The 21161-nt window shown below is 36.4% G+C and overlaps 1 protein-coding gene across 8 annotated transcripts in view; it reads left to right on the top strand.

Annotated features, from left to right (window-relative positions):
- Positions 1 to 21161, top strand: part of NAALADL2 (N-acetylated alpha-linked acidic dipeptidase like 2) — a 1329911-nt gene that overhangs the window by 1214218 nt on the left and 94532 nt on the right. Inside the window, exon 12 of one of the 8 annotated variants that reach the window (XM_073897035.1) lies at positions 9410 to 9601. The exons of the other annotated variants lie outside the window; for them this stretch is intronic. Coding sequence (XP_073753136.1) covers positions 9410 to 9478 — 69 coding nt within the window. The 3' untranslated portion in view covers positions 9479 to 9601. Of the gene's footprint in view, positions 1 to 9409; positions 9602 to 21161 lie in introns of those variants that run through there. 8 annotated transcript variants of the gene reach the window in all.

The following is a 21161-nucleotide window of genomic DNA, read 5'->3' as shown; positions in this document are numbered from 1 at the left end:
TTTAGGGTGTATAAAAGCATCATTCATAGCATTTTACTGAACAAGCTGCCTTTATTGTTTTATTTTAGTGTAAAAATAGTGGTAAAGTTTTTTTTATGGATTTTCTCATTATCACAGTCCTCAAACTAAATTTTCTCTATAAGATCTTAAATACCTCCACTGTCAGTTCTCCTATGTTAGTAATTTTTCAAGATCCCAGCTCTCATATTTGAGAAAGGCCTATTATTGATCCACAAGTTGCCTGTGAAATATGCCTTTATACTTGAGCTTGGATCACTTTGTAATAATTGCATTTATTGAGTTACGGCTATGAATTACACATTTTATATACATTATTTTATTCAGTCTTTAAAACAATTCTGTAATAAATATTATTATCCACATTTAACAAGTGAGGAAATTGAGGGTCAGAAGAGTCAAGGTGCTTGCCCACATTCTGCACATAGATTATGTCCCAGGATTGGTACTCGGGCCAAAATGACTCCAAAGCTCACTTATACCATTGTGGTACACGTCCTCTTTCTCAACCACAATTCAGAATAAAATTGGTAAGCAAGATGAAAGGGTTAAAAATACATACTCTGGACTCAAATCATACAGGTTATTTGGAAAGTGTCTACCTTATGAAAAGTTTTCAGTGAGTGAATGCCAAGAATTTATTTGCTCTTAGTGCTGCTTCTGTGTTCTCTTTTATAATATGAGGATTTTAATGTCGCCTTTTCTCATACCAGTTGTTGCAGATAAGGATGACAAATCTTGAGGGAAAATGATCTAATAATTCTGAGGCAAACACCAGATGGTGGGGGTTGGGTATTTCAACTTGTTGAAAATGGGAAATGGGAAAAAAAAACCACATGAGTCAGGAGATGGGTATGACTTCTACAGCTGCGTGACTTCGTGTACCCTAACCCACAATACATATTGGGTCAGATATGGACTTATAAAATAAGCATTATTTTTATGTGAATTTTAGCAGTATCTTACAGAGGTGAAGTTCCGTACCTGTATTTCTTTCTCTGCTCCAATGAAAAATGCAATTTTCATGGGGAGACTTTAAATTTAGCTTACTGGGCCACCCTTTAGGTTTACTCCCATGTCTTGGAAATATTTCTCTTTCTCTCTTAATTTCCAGGTTTTTCTAAAACTCTGCCCGATTCAGAAATCTTTGTCTAGAGAAAAGAATACTATGAAGTAGAAAAATGACTTGCTAACTTTGCTATTTAAAGTGTAGGACAGGGGTGCCTGGGTGGCTCAGTCCTTAGGCGTCTGCCTTCGGCTCAGGTCATAAGGGATCGAGCCCCGCATCCGGCTCCCTGGTCAGCAGGAAGCCTGCTTCTCCCTCTGCCACTCCCCCTGCTTGTGTTCCCTCTCTCTCTGTCTCTCTCTCATTCAAAAAATAAATAAAGATCTTTAAAAAAATAAAATAAAAAAAAAATAATAAAGTGTAGGACAAGAGCGCCCGGGTGGCTCAGTCGGTTAAATGTCTGCTTTCCACTCAGGTCATGATCCCAGAGTCCTGGGATCCAGCCCCACATCAGGCCCCCTGCTCAGCCTGCTTCTCCCTCTCCCTTTGCCTGCCACTCACCCCCTGCCCCCGTTTGTGTGCTTGCTCACATGCTCTCTCTCTCTCTCTTTCTCTGTCAAACAAATAAATAAAATCTTTAAAATAAATAAATTAATAAAGTGTAGAACATAACATTGGATTAAAATACTACCTTTATAATTTAATAAATTATTATTTGTGTGTCTAAGAATACGGCAATTTTTGAATTTGGAGTTCTCCTCTATTTAACTTTGTAATTACTGATTATTATTTATTATAATAGTTTTTAATATCTGGCAAAAGTAACCTGCCTATATGGCTTTCTTTTTTCAGTATTTTTCTGGCTAGTTTGCTTTTATTTTTTAATTAATTTGCAGATTAGCACATCTAGTTAAATAAATCAAAAACAGAACTAATCTTTTGTTAGTTTTATTGGTGTCTTGTGAAATCTGTTCTTACTTTACACTGAAAGGATGCTTTTGCTATGCTAGTCTTTCCCCCCTAAAGAACATGGTATATCTTTCATTGTGTTCTAGTATTCTTTTGTGTCTTTTCATACTATTTGAAAATTTTCTTTATATAGATATTGTACATTTCTTGTTAAATTTATCCCTAAGTATTTTTTTTCTTTTATAGTTATTGCTTTCATTATATGTTATGATTAGTTGTTATGTATATGTGTGTGTGTGTATATATAATATGTGTGTGTATATATATATATATAATTTCTTTCTGTAAAAGTTTCATATCTTATGAAACTATTAATTTCGGAACAAAAAGTGTTAACTGAAATGCTTATCTTCTTTTCCAAGTTTAAAACCGTATCATCTATTTCCCTCTTGCTTGTCAATTTTTATATCACTAATTTATCTCTTTCCTAAGTGTAAGCTAATTCCTATAGGAAATAGAAAAATAATGTGCTGATACTAAACATTTTGACCTATTTCTAGTTTCAGTGTGAATGCCTTTAGTGTACCCTCATCACACAGATACTGTTTGCTAACATGTTAGGATTTTTGCAATAACATTTATAAATTAAAGTGGCTTACATTTTAATAATATAATTTTTTAAGGTTTAAGGTCAATGTTAAACTTATATCATAAAAATGAGAAGTTTTTCTTCTTTATGTGTACTCTGAGTTTGTACTGAAAATTGCTGCTATTTAAAGGCCATGGCTTGTGCATTTCAAGGCAAATTCGTCACCTTTAGGAATTATATTTTGCCAGTATTTTAAAAAAATTATTTGATTTTGGTTGACACGCAATGTTACAGTAGTTTCAGGAGTACAAATAGTGATTCAACTTCTCTATACATTATGCTCTGCTCACCGCAAGTGTAGCTCCCATCTGTCACCGTACAATGCTATTATAATATCAATGACCATGATGCCTATGCTCTGCCTTTTATTCCCATGACATCCATTCCATAACTGGAAGCCTGAACCTCTTACTCTCCTTCACCCATTTGGCCCATCCCCAGAACCTATCCCCCCTCCCCCTGCAGCCATCAGTTTGTTCTCTGTACTTATGGGGGTCTGATTCTGCTTTTTGTTCGTTTGTTTGTTCTATTGTAATTTTTTTTTTTTTTTAGATTCCACTTATGTGTGAAATCATATGGTATCTGTCTTCCCAGTCTTATTTCACTTAGCATTATAACCTCTAGGTCCATCCACTGGTGAGGTCTTTTACTACTCTTCCTAGTTCTCTTCCCATTTATTTTTGTATCAATTCTGCCTGATCTCACGTTTGGTAGCCCTTCTAAGAATTTTTGGAATCTGGTATTTTATGTCTCTGGGATTTTTCTGAAAATTATGTTTCTAGGCTTTTGTTTATTTACTTGCTTGGCTTTCCTTATGGTTACATTTCAGTTATTTCCAAAACTTAACTTATTGTGACTTTACTTATTGTGACATTCTGAATTGCATCTTAAATGATATAGAGCCTGTGCCTGGAAGTGGAAGTTTACTAGCATAAAAGCTAACTACCTTTGTTCATAAGCCAGTTCCTGGTAACTAATGGGATTCTATAGTGGACATTGTGGTCAGCTCTCATATATCTACTGCAGCCTTCACCCATTGTGTGGCAGTTCTGAAGTTTCCATGGGACTGATCCCACAATTTATTTTAGCTACAGATCTAATTGGCCTAACTTAGTGAGGGAAGGTCCTTATCTTGGCCATAGTGATTTTTATTTTCATAGAAAGTTGGTATAATCAGATTTTTATTTGTGGTTAGGAATCCAATGGTGGGGAAGAAAAGACTTTCCCTCTTTCTGGATTTTTATTAGGATATTTTCAGCCACATGAGAAAAATTCAGGCTTAGGGTGAAGCAGATAAACTGGAGATAAAGTGGAAATATGGGGGAAAAAAGTCTTTGGTGCCATCATTGAACAATGGGAATAAAATAAACCTGAAATTCCCTTTGTTTTGAGTTTTTCATTAATGTTCGCTAATAATAAATCTTGTTTAAATCCGGGTTTTGGGAGAATACAAATTTAAAGAGCTGTCCCAAAGACCCCTTTCATTTGTGACACCAATTACAAGTTTGGGGCTTCCAAGATCCCCCCACCACTAACACTAATTACATAATTAGGAGTCCCCACCAATCTCATGTTTAATAATTCAGTAGAAGACTTGCTGAACTCACTGAAAGCTTTTATACTCACAGTTAGTTTATCACAACGAAAAGATGCAGGTAAAAATCACCCCAGGGGAGCAGAGGCTGCTGGGAAGATGGCAAAGCAGGACGTCCCGGGGCTGACCTCTTGCCACGTGGCCGCCTAGAGAGCACCCACGTTGGCATAAATAATCCAAAAAGCAGCCTGAAAACTGGTAGAACAGACTCTCCGCAGGCCGGCATAGACAAGAGGACACAGCGAAGCAGATCCACCCCCTCTGATCGCTCTTGGCAAGATCCCGTCAAAGCGGTGCCACAAGCCTGGCAGTGTGTGCACGGCCCAGACAAGGTCAGCACTGCTCCAGAGTGAGTCCTGCCCCAGGGAGAGGGGAAGATAACCACACATCCCTCTGACTGTGACCCCAGCAGTGGGCTGAGGGCAGGCAGCTGGTCTGACTGCAGGCCCCACCCACCAACAAAAACTTCTCCAGGGGACGACACAGGGACAGTGCCTGCAGTTTGGTGCTACTCCATCTCTGGCAAACACCTGGTCTGACTCGACTCAAGCCCGAGGCAGCCCCGGAGCAGCCCACTAACACCACGGGCACCAGACTCTGCCCACAACAGGCAGGAGCCATCGCAGACAACAGGACTGAAGGCAAACACATCCCAGCCACAACAGTAGGACACCCCCTGGAGCAACACACATAGGAGATACCCCCTGAAGCACCAGGTTCTGGGGAACAGACATTGCACTGCAGGACCTCTTCTTCATAGAGCCACTACTTTCAAGTGCAGGAGACACAGCTGACTTTCCTAACACAGAAAAACAGACAACGCAAGAGACAAAATGAGGAGACAGAGGAATGTGTCCCAAATCAAAGAACAGGACAAAATCAGAGCAGGAGACCTAAGCGAAACAGAGATAAGTAATATGTCTGATAGCGAATTTAAAGTAACACTCGTAAAGATTCTCGCTGGAATTGAGGAAGGACTGCAGGACTTCCTTGAGACCCTCCACCAAGAGCTAGGAGACATAAAAAAGAACCAGTTAGAGCTATTGGATTCACTAAATGGAAATAAAAATAGACCATCTGGAATAAATAGCAAGCAAAAGGAAGTAGAAGAAAGGACCAGCCACCTGGAGGACAGAGTCATGGAAAACAGTCAAGCCGAGCAGATGAGAGGGGGGAAAAATAGGCAAAATGAAAATAGACCCAGGGAACTGAGCAACGCTGTCAGGCCTAACAGTCGTATGATAGGGATCCTAGAAGGAGAAGAGCAAGGAAAGGGGGCAGAAGATTTGTCTGAAGAAATAATAGCTGAAAACTTCCTGACTCTGGGGAAGGAAAGACAAATCCAGATCCAGGAGGCACAGAGAGCCCCCAACAAAACCAACCCAAAGAGGTCTGCACCAAGACACAAAGTAAATAAGATGGACAAAAGTAGTGAGAAAGAGAATTTTAAAAGCAGCAAGAGAAAGGAAAGCAGGTACATACAAAGGAAACCCCATACGGCTATCAGTGGGTTTTTCAGCAGAAACTCTGCAGGCCAGAAGAAAGTGGCATGATAGATTCCAACTGCTAAAAAGAAAAAATCCACAGCCAAGAATACTCTATCCAGCAAGGCTTTCGTTTAGAATAGAGGGAGAGATCAAGTTTCCCAAAAAAAACAAAAATTAAAAACAAAACCAGCCACGTCCCTGTCACACATGATGCCATTGGCCTGTGGGTCCCAAATTCATGGTCCAGCCGCCCTCCTGCCGGAGTCAGCGTGCATGGCCTGCTACCTGCTAAATGCCAAGTCAACATGCCTTCACCTCAGATTGCCAAGGGCTCAAATTGACACTGTTCCCCTCAAATTTCAGCCCCTGTGCCCAAGTTTGTGCACAAAAGTGGGAATAATTATAACAGCAGAATGAAGCAACCCAAACATCTATTTCTGTGGAATATAGAATGGATAAAAGGAGTGTGCTAGGCTGAGAACATCTCCAAAAAGCACATGAACAATACATATAGCATGATTCTGGTTAGTTAAAAAAAAAATAAAAAACCTGGGAGGAATAAAACAAGATGAAACCAGAGAGGGAGACAAACCATAAGAGACTTCTTAAGCATAGGAAAGAAACAGGCTTGCTGGAGGGGAGGTGGGGGGGGATGGGGTGACTGGGTGGTGGGCATGAAGGAGGGCATGTGATGGAATGAGCACGGGTGTTGTACGCAACTGATGAATCACTGAACTCTAAAACTAATAATACACTATATTGTTAATTAATTGAACTTAAAATTTAAAAAAAGGAACCCCCTCCCCAAAAAAAATCAGCCCAGGGAATGGAGCCATGGAGCAGAGTCCAGGCATTTCCAAGTGTGGAGCTTCCTGTTGTCCTCTTCCACTAGAATCATGGAGAGTGTTACTTTTCCCAGTAATGATGTGTGGGAATATGCATAGAATATTTTATTGCTCACCAGGGAAGCTCACTTGAGCCCGGATGTCCAGAGATTTTTTTGAGGCTCCATCATTTAGACATAGTGGCTACCCATGTGGTTGATATCCATCCCCAGCCCCTCCAGAGGTTAAGCTGATCCCATAGACTTAAAAACACCACCCTAACTCACATTGTTAGACTATCTGGTATGTCCAGCCCCCACCCTAGCTCACATTGCTAGATCATCTGGAATGACCCAAGGTACAAAGACAAAGACACTTCTATAAGGCACGGCATTCCAAAAAATTAGATATTACCTATCAGAACTCGAGGGCAAAGACCAGACATCCCATTAGGCAAAATTAAATTCTTTACTACGTGGTGGCCAGAGGTGGGGTTCTGTTCCTTGAAATGTGTTATACTTGTTACACAACCTGACTAAAGTAAATTAAGGAAGAAACTAATAAGATACATTGTCACAATTAACTTTTGTGGTAGGTAGTTCCATTTAGAATGGAAATATTAAGATCTGATACAAAGAAAGATTCTCAGCAAAGTGGAAGGATTTTTTTTCACAAAATCTTTTGAAACATTTTCTTTTCAAACAATAAGATTTTCATCTAAATTGATCTAATTTGTTAACACATTATTCTTTATCTTCACTGGTGATCTCAATAGGTATTTGTGTTTTAAGAAGAAAGGGAAAGATAATTTAAACATGACTTGACACTGATACTTGATAGGATTCAATGTAGAGGTTGATGGATAAATTCTTGATATTGAAAGGAAAACCTTAAAGGGATGGGGAATAGAGCCAATCCTCGAAGAAATATGCACTTATTCAAAAAGAAGTATATAAATCATTACCCTATTTACACTGCATTAGACTGGATTACAAAAACAAAATCAAACAAAAAACAATGACCACAGCCCCCCAAAACAAAACAGCTCCTTAGAGTTTTGTGTTTAAAAATAATACAGATAATCTGTTACTGCTTGGATTAGGAATACATTTTAAAATCAAGTTAACAAATTAACAGTTCCTTTGAAGCATAGTCACTGAAATAATTTTCATTGCCCCTTCCAGGTTTTTCATATTTAACACAAAGCAAGAAATTAACACAAAAGAAAAACCCTATGTATGCATCTATTCCCTACCTTATGCCAGAAATAATAAAAGTAAGATTATAAAAATACATACAGTGTAAAAAATAAAATTAAAATTAGGAAAAAATGGACATGGAAAATTGAACATTGGGAAAGTATTGTTTAATCAAAGTCAGATGTTAGATTAGTGTATATAATGCATGCATATCCCCCAATTAGAGTTGGTTAGTCAGTGTTGAGTAAGAAAAAAAGAGTAGATAAATATGAATGGTTATTGACAATTAATTCTGGACATTGGATTCTGTTTTTAATGTTTTACTTTTTGTGATAAACTGTAATAAAAGATTTTCAATTATTTACGATCCATTGATGTAGATATCTATTTCCAGTTAAATTATTAATCCATAGAAGTAAATGAAATTTTAAATTGAAATGTAGACAATATTATATACAAAACATATTTATAACTGTGTTGAATAAAGAAACTGAGGTAAATATAAAAATGAAAGATGTGGGGAAGCTATGTGTAATCTTTTTTTTTTCCTTATACCTCTGCATTTTAAAAATTTCCTTTAGTGTATATCATTGTAATTAAAAAGTGAACTAGGGGTGCCTAGGTGGCTCAGTTGGTTAAGCCTCCCACTCTTGATTTCTGCTCAGGTAATGATCTCAGGGTTGTTAGATGGAGCCTAGAGTTAGGCTGGGTATGCAATGCAAAGTCTGCTTGAGATTCTCTCTCCCTTTCCCTCTGCCCTTCTTCCCCACTCTCTCTCTCTCTAAAATAAATAAATAAACCTAAAAAAAGGTAAACTGTAAAGCTAAGATTATTGTCTAACTATAATAGTAAATATAGCAGTCACTGATAATTTTATGAGTGAGACATATGCTAAATTAATATAATACTTATTTATATTCTTAAGCCAATAAAATGTTTTACTAACTGCACTACATAAGTATATTACACATATTACCATTTTTCTCTGTATCTTTTTATAAAACTTAATTATGTGCCCATGACATAAACTTATCCAAAAACTCCAACTATTTAGGTAAGCTAAAATATCAATTATTTAATATTTGTGTTGTAACAACCAGTATCTTAATCAGGTTATTCTGCTTTTAGAGAAAATATCTAATGTCACAAAAACAAGTAAATGCAGTACAAAAACATTACTACTGAGAAATCTATTTTATATAGGGTTTTGTAAGAATTAAAAAAAAACCTCTAGGAAGTACATTTAGAAGTTCTCTTGGTGAGCTAAAGAAAGTGAATTCAAATAAATCTGCCATGAATAAATAAATAATCTCTTTAGCTTTAGTTCATATTCCATGAGTTTTCACTTATTCCAGCAGACATAGCAAACATGATCCAATATAAAGTTACAAATTAATCCACTTGCACAGCTTATCTAATTCCTTACTTTTAAAATATCAGTTCCTTTTTTAATAGGGAGCTATGTTTTTTCTAGTAAATAAAGCATGCCTAAGAAGTCAAAAAATAAATCATAAAGTGAATAAAGGCATGTTCTTGAGAGCAGCCGCGATCATTGGTGTGAAGATACTGACTGAACCATGGTAGAAAAATACAATATATAGACTGAAGTGTTTCATGATATTTGTTTAGGAAAAATGAATTTTAGTGGACATTCATAGTGAATTTTAAGAACTCCAGTACTATACACGTTGTCTCAATATGTCTGTTTTGTATGCGATTGCAGTTTCTTGGAGATAAGGAAGGAATTGACATCGAAGAGAGAGGGGAAAGAACTTGGAAGACACCTCTGTGAGATGTCCATACTGAAAACAAAAAGTAAAATCCTGACTTTAGGGATTCCTTTTGGTATCATCTTTGAATCCATTGTCCTCTGTCAGTATTTAATAAAAGAATTTGTCTTCAATATTCCCTTTCACCTATCAGATTTTTTAAAATCTGCTAGAAACAGAGAATCAGGTAAATAAATGATTTAACACAATGACAGGTCTTTCCCAATAGTGTGGCAGTAAAGCTTTTGGGGACTTTCATCAATGTAATTGGTAAACATAAAATTAGATTCAGTACTCTGTTGTTAATGAGCAGTTTCAACTTTATTGCTGTTAGACTTTCTGGGGTTTGCCGTGTTTGCATTGCCTAATTTGATGTGCTTGTGGTGAGATCTGTATAGATGCCTGAGGAAAAAAAATCCTATCTCTGGGATAATTGAGCATTTTTGCACAATACACATTTGCAATTTTATCTAGAGTGATTTTTTTCAATTATACATAAACCATGGTTTCCAACGAGATCCCTTCAGGTTTTAAATAGGAACTTTTTTGTTTTCCCACTCCTTCCATCAAAATACTCTCAGATTGTAGACTCCACATTGTAATTTTGTTGTTGAAGTTTACTTTCCAACATCTGTTGTAGTGATTTTCTTAGTGATGTGTAAGAGAATACTTGTTGAAAACTGCATTCCATTCTTAGTGTGGTAGCATCTGCTGAGCTCGAGCAGGCACAGTCATCACCCCTTTTAATCTGTGCAGGTGCAATTACTGCTATTTGTTCCTTTAGTAGCAAAGCTACTATAATGAACAGACACCAACTTTTTAGCAACAGTCCTGGAAAAAAAAATGGATAAAATAATTTTTTAAAAAATGTTTCCTTCGGATGGTATAATACTTCCAAAAACAGATTTAAACACACAAGAAGTATTTTTAGATTACTCTTTGAGTAAACAACTATATGTCTCTCAAATTTGCAATAATTAAGCTTAGTAATATCTGATGCTCAATACTCCATTGATGCTGATACATTTTATTATTAACAATTAGCTCAGTGGTCCCCTAACGAATGTAAAATGGTAATATAATGTCATGCTTTAAAAGAATCAAAAAACAGAGGAGGCTATTAACTGGCCATCTCACTCGGTATATAAAATAGAAAACAAATGACACTACAGTTGTTATTCTCCGATCTTGGTATCTGTTAAGTCTGCCTCTGAAAGAAGAGTATGTTGGAACATTTTCTAGTTTGGTCATTTTTATAGCAAAATAACAAATATTCTGGTTAATCTCCAAATCTTCAAAAGACCGGTCTGATCCACAGTGTTCCCAGGGAACATTTCTTATCCCAAAACATTTATTTAATAGGTTTTACTGAGCATCTAGAATGTACAAAGCACTTTGTTAGATGCTGTGAAGATAAAAATGAGCTGGTTTGACAAAGTTAGTATCCTTGGAGGGAGCTGAGGCTCACACACAAAACTATAATATAATAAGAAATGAGTCAGTATTATGAAAAATTATATAAATAAATAAAAGAGACTCCAGGAGAGGAAGTCTTTTTTTTTTTTTTTGTATTTTGTTTCTCTTCCCAGCTTGAAGGATCATTTGGAAGTACCAATTAGCTAGGGTTTGAGAGAAAAGATTTAGGGAACAATGAGATAATTGTTACTCCAGGCAGAGGAAAGAGTGAACAAAAGCCAGAGATGTGAATACCTGGGATGTGTTTGTGGGATACAAAAATGGTTTGTTTCACTAGGCTGTAAGGAACATAAAGAGGGAAAAATAAGGGATAATATTAAAACTGAAAAGGTGTGTGTTGGCTAGGGCCAGACATTCTTCTTTTAAGGAGGAAAGCTACTCATGAATGGTTTCTACCCTATCCGGGAGCATTTTGGATGTGTCAATCAATCTGAAGTCCAAATCAGCCCAGAAAGCCTCAGCCTTTAAATCTTATGGGAGGTTCAAACTAGGACTCCATGGCGTGTGGCTCTGCCTGTTTCTTGAGCCTGTGCACCTGGAATGCAGGGACAATAGAATGTTAATAGGTATGATTCCTCCCATGCCTTAGAGGAGCAAATAGAGGATCTTATTTTCACACAGTGTTTTATGGGTAGGGTTTGCTAGCCACTTTCTGTTGAACAACTACTCACAATGTGCTAACATTAAAATTGTGCAACACACTGCCTGTGAATGTGTGTTATTTTTGTTCCTCAGATGCAGAAATTGAGTTGGAATTGTGGGGTAACTCTGGAATTTGAAGTAAGATTTGACTCTAAAGCTAATCTGCCCACCATTCTAATCTCAAAATTTTGTAAATCATAACTGTCTCAAGGCCAAGTTCTCGACTGAAGTGAAAAAAATGACAACAAATCTCACTGATCAATAAGTCAAAGCAGAAAGGTATACACACACACACACACACACGTATAGTGCAAGCAAAATTTGATGAAAATAGAAAGTAAGAAGACTGATTCTGATGAATGGGTGATGCATGCCCAGAAAGAGGACTAAGATTTTTACATCCTTTAAGAGTTAAGTAGAGCCAGCCTTTTAATTCCATGTAGTGTAGACAAATTCCTTAAAAATTAAAATATATGGACTTTTGAAGTATTCTGTGGCATATTCCATGAATTACAATTGTTTAAGATACAACATTATAACCATTTATCCACACGAATGTGAAAACCTCTACTTCATAATCTTCATGAGAACAGAGAATTCAGTCAAATAATATTTGGTCTCAAAGATCATAAAGCATGAGATTCCCATTAATTAAAATATTATTTCAAATACAAATTTACAATTCGGCAGCAAGAAAGAAATGAAAATGCTAAGAGTACTAAGCACACATAAAATGATCTGACAGAGGTTCAGATATATATAACAACCCATGAAGCTCAAACTTTTAATTGTTAGACTCTAAAGTTTCAGATTTCTGGAGCCAAATATTGTTCTGTAGAGAATCAGTGTACATAGAGTCTCCCCCAGAGTACAATTTTTTCTTTAAATTTTCAATTTCTGTTTATATTTTTCAATTATATGATTAAAAAATAGAATTGATTCAAGAAAGGAATATTGTAGCAGTGTCCAGGCTCTAGCTGTGCAAATTTACTAGAAAGTTCTGATTTGAATCCATTAGTTACAAATTCAAAAAATTAGAGGATCCACAAAACAACACTGAGGACAGTAAGTGTTAACATAAAACATCGCATATAATTGTTCTGAATTGAGTTTTGGTGTTTTTCCTCTTACCCATATAAATGACGGACAACAAAGTAGTACAGATAGAGGCTGTTTTCTCCAGTAGTTCTCTGCCTTGGTTGCTAACATACATGAAGCACATTCAGTAGTTTTTATCTTAATCTTTATTTAAGAACAATATAGGACATCAGCTCTGAATTTAAGAATATGTCTGGAGTCTTCCACTGAGATTCTGTAAGGTGCTCCTCCCCCACTATCGTTCCATCCTCCACATCTACTTGGGAGGCTAGAAATTCACTTCTCCTATAATTATCTGCCAGGAGATTAATACTCCTAAACTTTGGTCCAACACAAATAAATTCTATTCAACAAGTATTTATAAACGTCCACTCTTTGCCCTTTCTGGAACTGGACAAATTAAATACAGGGTTATGATAGAAGACACACACACACACACACACACACACACACACCAGTGTTATTGAGTGCCACTGAGTGACAAAGATATTTTTATATGCTATAATGCATATCATAGGATTTTTTCTTAGCATAGTCATTATTGTAATAGGTTATTTTAAATAATTGATAAATGCCAAATCCTTTAATATTTAGTTTCAACATTTTAAACAATGTTGTGCTTGTAATGTCAGAGGACAGGAGATTCAAAGACTTGGCAGAATGTCTAGGGGCATTTTTCTATAGTCCAGTTAGAATATCAGAGATAGTAAACTTTTATGATTTCCAAGTTGTATTTTGGGATTTTGCTTTTAAAGATAAAATGTGTCATATTAATTTTCTGCCTTCAAAAGGATTTGTTTTCCTTTATTTGTGATCAATTATATATTGCTGTCTTGAGAGCAGAAGTGACAGTGTCTGTCAAAGCTTTGTTTTATTATAAATATCATCTATTGGATTATGTTTATTCAAACCTAAGTAGTTGTGTGTAAAAATAAGCCTGGCTTTTAAAAATGCTAAATAAGTTTTCCCCAGCTTCAACTGAGCCAGTTGATTGGAAGAAATTGAGAAGTACCAATATTGTCATCAAGCCAATGGGATATGAGTTCAGAAAAAGCTCAGGAAACTTCCATGAATGAGATTTAAGATAATAAAATCTTATGTGCTCAGAGGAAATCTCTACTGAAGAAAATTTAATTAGAAGACAGAGATTTTCCTTTAGGAAAAGAGTTACCCCAAGCTGTTCTAGTAAAGGTAACTGACTGTTCTGAAACTCATAGAAGAATTGGAGAACTATTAAAGATCTTGTTGCTCTTTGCAATGAATGTGAGATGGGCATTATGTATGACATTTCAAAAGTCAGAACTTTTACTACGTAAAATTGCTTACAAGAGGCTGTAAAAAAGTATGAAAAGAAAGTATGGAATCATGGGTTTTTAGAGCCACTTTAAAAATTTCATCAACTTCCCTAATGCCCTACAGGAAGAAATTATTACAAATGATATAAAATAAGCTCCAATCTGTGTTTCATCATACTTTCTAAACTCACTCTTGTTTGTGTTTCTGTACCTTCATTCAGTTGTGGTTGATTAAAATTCTTTTACTTTTTATATGAGATGCATATTTATCTTGAAAAAGTATTAGGGCAGCTGGGTGTCTCAGTCGTTAAGTGTCTGCCTTCGGCTCAGGTCATGATCCCAGAGTCCTGGGATGGAGGCCTGCATTGGGCTCCCTGCTCGGTGGGAAGCCTGCTTCTCCCGCTCCCGCTCCCCCTGCTTGTGTTCCCTCACTCGCTGTGTCTCTCTCTGTCAAATAAATAAATAAATCTGTAAAAGAAAAAAAAAGGAAAAAAAGAAAAAGTATGTAAAAGCAGTGCCATAGTTATTGAGCCTTAAAGTGTGGTGTTGGTTATATCATCTAACACACAGTAAGGTGTTGCTTGGTGAAAATGGAAAGGCAAAAAGGAGCATGAGACAAGAGACCTCATGAGGGTTTTGGGGTGCTTCAGACTAAGCAATGTTGGTCATGAAATATTACTACTGTGGAAATAAATGAAGACAACCCATATGAAAACAAACAAACAAAAACAAGAACTTGCTATAGCAAGGGACCACACACCATCACTTGCCTTTGGCAGAGGCTCTAAGGCAGACAGAGGACTAGGAAAGGCTTATAGTGGAAAGAAGGGAGGGCTTCAAGTATGCCCCGATTGGAGGCTGTAGGCATAGGGATGCTAGAGGCATGCTAGCTAGAAGTGGGTATCTTGTATAGCTTAGCAGATCATATTTGACTTTTTCTGGTAGATCCCATGTTGGAAGTGGGGACACAAATTAGAGTTATCAGTTATCAATTGATAATTATCAATTAAATCTGGCTTTTGGGGGTTGTTTGCTATAGAAGTTGTTGTTTGACTTCCTGGACTTGTTGTGGCAGACTGGGGATCAGTGTGCTACTTATATATATATATATATATGGCCTTATCATTGTATATTCAGTCTCTGATGTCCTGTGTGCATATGTAACAAGCAACTGATTCCATGTATGTGTTTATCAAATATCATGCATTCCATTGAAAAATTGCCCTTGTAGACATAGGATGAAAAACTGCACCAACTTGCTAGTTGACTATGATTCTACCATGTTAGAAATATGAAGCAGAATGAAATTACAGGGTAACTCTGTAGGTAACAATGGGTAATGTTAATATCATGACTGTGTTTGTAGAATAAGGGAAAAAATATTTCTGAGGCCCAATTTTTCTTATAAGTAGTGTCTCCATTTGCATTTCATATTTTCAAAAATGTGGTTAACATGATGGGATTATTGTAATTGAACCAACTTCCACATTTAGGTAATATTAACTACCATTCAATTTTTCTATCTTTTTGTTTCAAATTGCATGTTTTTCAATTTTATTATATGCTTCTATTTTTAAAACTAGATGAATACCACACTAGTTTATCCAAATTTCAATTTCCTGAATAATGGACTTTAGCTGCCATGAGAGCTAATGTATTCAGTTAAATTTATTAGGCCCTCCAAATCTCCAATATTTATTTACAGTTTCCTCTGAGATTCTTTTCCTTGAGAAAATAAATCATAAACATGTCAAACATGCTAGTTCTAACATTTAACAAGATAATAAATGGTCTTATAAAACTGCACTAAAGAAAAGAAATACAAAGCTAATCTTGTAATTCTATTCTAACAATAGTTTTAGAGGTCTGGAGCCAAAGTTTTGGTGTTCCCTCTCTGGAGATCACAAAGCACAAAGTACACTCTTATGCAAAAATGACAATCTGTACATATACCTTTAAAAAGGAATTCTCATTGAATTATTTGGAAGATTGAGTTAATTCTAGGGTTTTCTCCAAAGTCAATTATCTTAAAAGTGTTGATTTTACTCTTGTTACCAAATAAATCAATCAGAATATCCTTAGGGAGGACTTACTATGTCAAAGGTGTACTAGGCTTTATGGAAAAGAGGGAAAAAAAACCTAAAACATAATCATTGCTCACAAAAATACAGTATAACAAAGAGTACCTGAATAAAAAGAAAAAAAGAGTACTATATTAAAAATGTCAAATAAATGTGATCTTTGCATTTCACTTATTGTAAGATACATAATAGAATTTGTCTTCCAGCCCATGGAAGATTCTGATAGTAGCTTTTAAAATGTTCCTAATGTTAAAACCTGAAGATGCTAAGAACTAAACTTTTTTCAGTGGTCAAAGGATGAATTTAAGAAAAGCAGTAACTTCATTTCTATTTCAAATACTTAAGGAACCGGCCTACCTGTTAAATACATATTATGAATTAAGTTGTCAGTGAAAAAATGTCTAGAAGAAAATATTGCTATGGGTCAGAAGAGTAGAGCCTTAGGTTGTGTATTTAAATGTGAAAAGGAACACATTGGAGAAAAGAAAAGAATACAAAATAGAAGTGGATATGAAGTGTTTCTTATAGCTACAAGAGGATGAGGATCCCACCAGAGTGCTATAAAATATCCTGTGGGATATATTTGCTATGCATTATCTCCTGTGCAAATTATTTTAATTAAATTTAGATCCACAGGGCGCCTGGGTGGCTCAGTTGGTTAGGCGACTGCCTTCGGCTCAGGTCATGATCCTGGAGTCCTGGGATCGAGTCCCGCATCGGGCTCCCTGCTCGGCAGGGAGTCTGCTTCTCCCTCTGACCCTCCTCCCTCTCGTGCTCTCTGTCTCTCATTCTCTCTCTCTCAAATAAATAAATAAAATCTTAAAAAAATAATAAAAAATAAAATAAATTTAGATCCACAATTGCCGTGTGTTTTGAAATTTTAGAAAAAAATGTTCCATTGGAAATCTAATCTAGGGTTTGAATAATAATCAAATATATTAGAACTTACAGCATTCCTCCTATAAATAACTCAATATAAAGCATTCTTGGACTCTTATTTTCTCAGCTCATAAATAGATTTGTTTATGTAAAAAAATGTATTTTACAAGTGAATCATTAAAACCTGGGTATAAGTAGAGTAATTATAAAATACTTCAGGAGGTCCATCAAACTGTCTAAAGATTCCCCAAGGTACTATAATGTCTGACAGCTTTGGTATTTTTTACTACTCTAAGGAGAAACTGGACAATCTCCAACACATGTACTGTAATTAATACTTTCCTTAAGTATCTTTCTTTCCTTAATATTTAACCTAAGTTGATAATTGAGAGCTAAATAAGTCAGCCTGTTTACATTTTCTTCTTTTTTCTTTTTCATCTCTCTACTTGACGTGATGAAACGTTTTATTTTTATATTATTTTTCTTAAAATGTGCCCATCCATATAGAGTATTACAACATGGGTTAGTCTAAATACTTAACTGACATTTTGGGTAGGGTCAGGGAGAGTGAGATAGAGAGAATCTCAAGCAGGTTCCATACCTGTTGTGAAGCCTGATGAAGGGCTCAATCTCACCACCCTGAGATCTTGACTTGAGCCCAAACCAAGGGTCGGGTGCTTAACCAGCTGAGCCACCCAGGAGCCATTTAAATGACTCTTGAGTTACTTTTAGAAGTTCAGGGCCAGGCACGAGTATGATTCTGATCTTCTTATCACTGAAAAGTAAAACTAAATAGGTTTGGATTCTTAGCTTCAGAAACAAAATAATTCTGATGACTAGTGTCTCTGTGAAAAAAACTTGCACTTATTCTATTCCTTTTCTAAATGCATTTTCCCTAGAGCTTTTTAGAACTACTTCTGGTCTTTTTTTTTTTATTTCATTTTATTATGTTATGTTAATCACCATACATTACATCATTAGTTTTTGATGTAGTGTTCCATGATTCATTGTTTGCGTATAGCATCCAGTACTCCATTCAAAACATGCCCTCTTTAATACCCATCACCAGGCGAACCCATCCCCCCACCGCCCCCCAAGGACCCTCAGTTGGTTTCTCAGAGTCCGTAGTATCTCATCGTTTATCTCCCCCTCCAATTCACCCCCTTCATTTTTCCCTTCCTACTATCTTTTTTTTTTTTAACACATAAGGTATTATTTGTTTCAGAGGTACAGGTCTGTGATTCATCAGTCTTACACAATTCACAGCACTCACGATAGCACATACCCTCCCCAATGACTATTACCCAGTCACCCCATCCCTCCCATACCCACCACTCCAGGAACCCTCAGTTTGTTCCTGAGATTAAGAATTCCTCATATCAGTGAGGTCATATGATACATGTCTTTCTCTGATTGACTTATTTCCCTTAGCATAATACCCTCTAGTTCCATCCACATCATTGCAACCGTCATGATTTCATTTTTTTGATGGTTGCATAATATTCCATTGTATATATATATATACCACATCTTCTTTCTCCATTCATCTGTTGATGGACATCTTTGCTCTTTCCATAGTTTGGCTATTGTGTACATTGTTGCTATAAATATTGGGGTGCATGTACCTCTTCGAGTCACTACATTTGTTTCTTTGGGGTAAATACCCACTAGTGCAATTGCTGGGTCATACAGTTGCTCTATTTTCAACTTTTTGAGGAACCTCCATAATGTTTTCCAGAGTGGCTGCACCAGCTTGCATTCCCACCAACAGTGTAGGAGGGTTCCCCTTTCTCCACATCCCCGCCAACATCTGTTGTTTCCTGACGTGTTAATTTTAGCCATTCTGACGGGTGTGAGGTGGTATCTCATTGAGATTTGGATTTGGATTTCCCTGATGCTGAGCAGTGTTGAGCATTTTTTCATGTGTCTGTTAACCATTTAGATTAGATGTCTTCTTTAGAAAAATGTCTGTTCATGTCTTCTGCCCATTTCTTCACTGGATTATTTGTTCTTTGGATGTTGAGTTTGATAAGTTCTTTATAGATTTTGGATACTAGCCCTTTATCTGATATGTCATTTGCAAACATCTTCTTCCATTCTGTCGGTTGTCTTTTGGTTTTGTTGACTGTTTCCTTTGCTGTGCAAAAGCTTTTTATCTTGATGAAGTCCCAGTAGTTCATTTTTGCCCTTGCTTCCCTTGCCTTTGGTGATGTTTCTAGGAAGAAGTTGATGCAGCTGAGGTCAGAGAGGTTGCTGCCTCTGTTCTCCTCTAGGATTTTGATGGACTCCTGTCTCACATTTAGGTCTTTCAACCATTTGGAGTCTATTTTTGTGTGTGGTATAAGGAAATGGTCCAGTTTCATTCTTCTGCATGTGGCTGTCCAATTTTCCCAACACCATTTGTTGAAGAGACTGTCTTTTTTCCATTGGACATTCTTTCCTGCTTTGTCAAAGATTAGTGGACCATAGAGTTGAGGGTCCATTTCTGGGCTCTCTATTCTGTTCCATTGATCTATGTGTCTGTTTTTGTGCCAGTACCATACTGTCTCGATGATGACAGCTTTGTAATAGAGCTTGAAGTCCGGATTTGTGATGCCACCAGCTTTGCTTTGCTTTTTCAACATTCCTCTAGGTCTCCGAGGTCTTTTCTGGTTCCATACAAATTTTAGGATTATTTGTTCCATTTCTTTGAAAAAAGTGGATGGTATTTGATAGGGATTGCTTTAAATGTGTAGATTGCTCTAGGTAGCATTGACATCTTCACAATATTTGTTCTTCCAATCCATGAGCATGGAACGTTTTTCCATTTCTTTGTGTCTCCCTCAGTTTCTTTCATGAGTATTTTATAGTTTTCTGAGTACAGATTCTTTGCCTCTTTGGTTAGATTTATTCCTAGGTATTTTATGGTTTGGGGTGCAATTGTAAATGGAATTGACTCCTTAATTTCTCTTTCTTCCTTCTTGTTGTTGGTGTATAGTAATGCCGATGATTTCTGTGCATTGATTTTATATCCTGCCACTTTACTGAATTCCTGTATGAGTTCTAGCAGTTTTGGGGTGGAGTCTTTTGGGTTTTTCTACATAAAGTATCGTATCATCTGCAATAAGTGAGAGTTTGACTTCTTCTTTACAGATGCAGATGCCTTTTATTTCTTTTTGTGGTCTGATTGCTGTGGCTAGGACTTCTAGTACTATGTTGAATAGCAGTGGTGATAGTGGACATCCCTGCCGTGTTCCTGACCTTATGGGGAAAGCTCTCAGTTTTTCCCCATTGAGAATGATATTCGCTGTGGGTTTTTCATAGATGGCTTTTATGATATTGAGATATGTACCCTCTATCCCTACACTCTGAAGAGTTTTAATCGAGAAACGATGCTGTACTTTGTCAAATGCTTTTTCTGCATCTATTGAGAGGATCATATGGTTCTTGTTCTTTCTTTTATTAATGTTTTGTATCACATTGATTGATTTGCAGATGTTGAATTAAATGATTGGTAGAATTTCCCTGGGAAGCCATCTGGCCCTGGGCTCTTTTTTGGGGGAGATTTTTGATTACTGCTTCAATTTCCTTAGTGGTTATGGGTCTGTTCAGGTTTTCTATTTCTCCCTGGTTCAGTTTTGGTGTTATACATCTCTAGGAATGCATCCATTTCTTCCAGATTATCCAATTTGCTGGCATATAGTTGCTCATTATATGTTCTTACAATTTTTTGTATTTCTTTGGTGTTGGTTGTGACCTCTCCTCTTTCATTCATGATTTCTTTTATTTGGGTCATTTCTCTTTTCTTTTTGATAAGTCTGGCCAGGGGTTTATCAATCTTATTAATTCTTTCAAAGAACCAGCTCCTAGTTTCGTTGTTCTCTTCTACTGTTCTTTTGGTTTCTAGTTCATTGATTTCTGCTCTGATCTTTACTATTTCTCTTCTCCTGCTGGGTTTAGGCTTTATTTGCTGTTCTTTCTCCAGCTCCTTTAGGTGTAGGGTTAGGTTGTGTATTTGAGAACTTTCTTGTATCTTGAGAAAGGCTTGTATTGCTATATACTTTCTTCTTAGGACCGCCTTTTCTGGATTCCAAAGATTTTGAACAGTTATGTTTTCATTTTCATTTGTTTCCATGAATTTTTTTAATTCTTCTTTAATTTCCTGGTTGACCCATTCATTCTTTAGTAGGATGCTCTTTAGCTTCCATGTATTTGAGTTCTTTCTGACTTTCCTCTTATGATTGAGTTCTAGTTTC

This window comes from Callorhinus ursinus, unplaced genomic scaffold (assembly GCF_003265705.2).
Source record: "Callorhinus ursinus isolate GAN/ISIS: 27379988/994484 unplaced genomic scaffold, GSC_fseal_2.0 scaffold1, whole genome shotgun sequence".
Classification (NCBI taxonomy): domain Eukaryota; kingdom Metazoa; phylum Chordata; class Mammalia; order Carnivora; family Otariidae; genus Callorhinus; species Callorhinus ursinus.
This window is presented reverse-complemented; position numbering and strand designations above follow the sequence as displayed.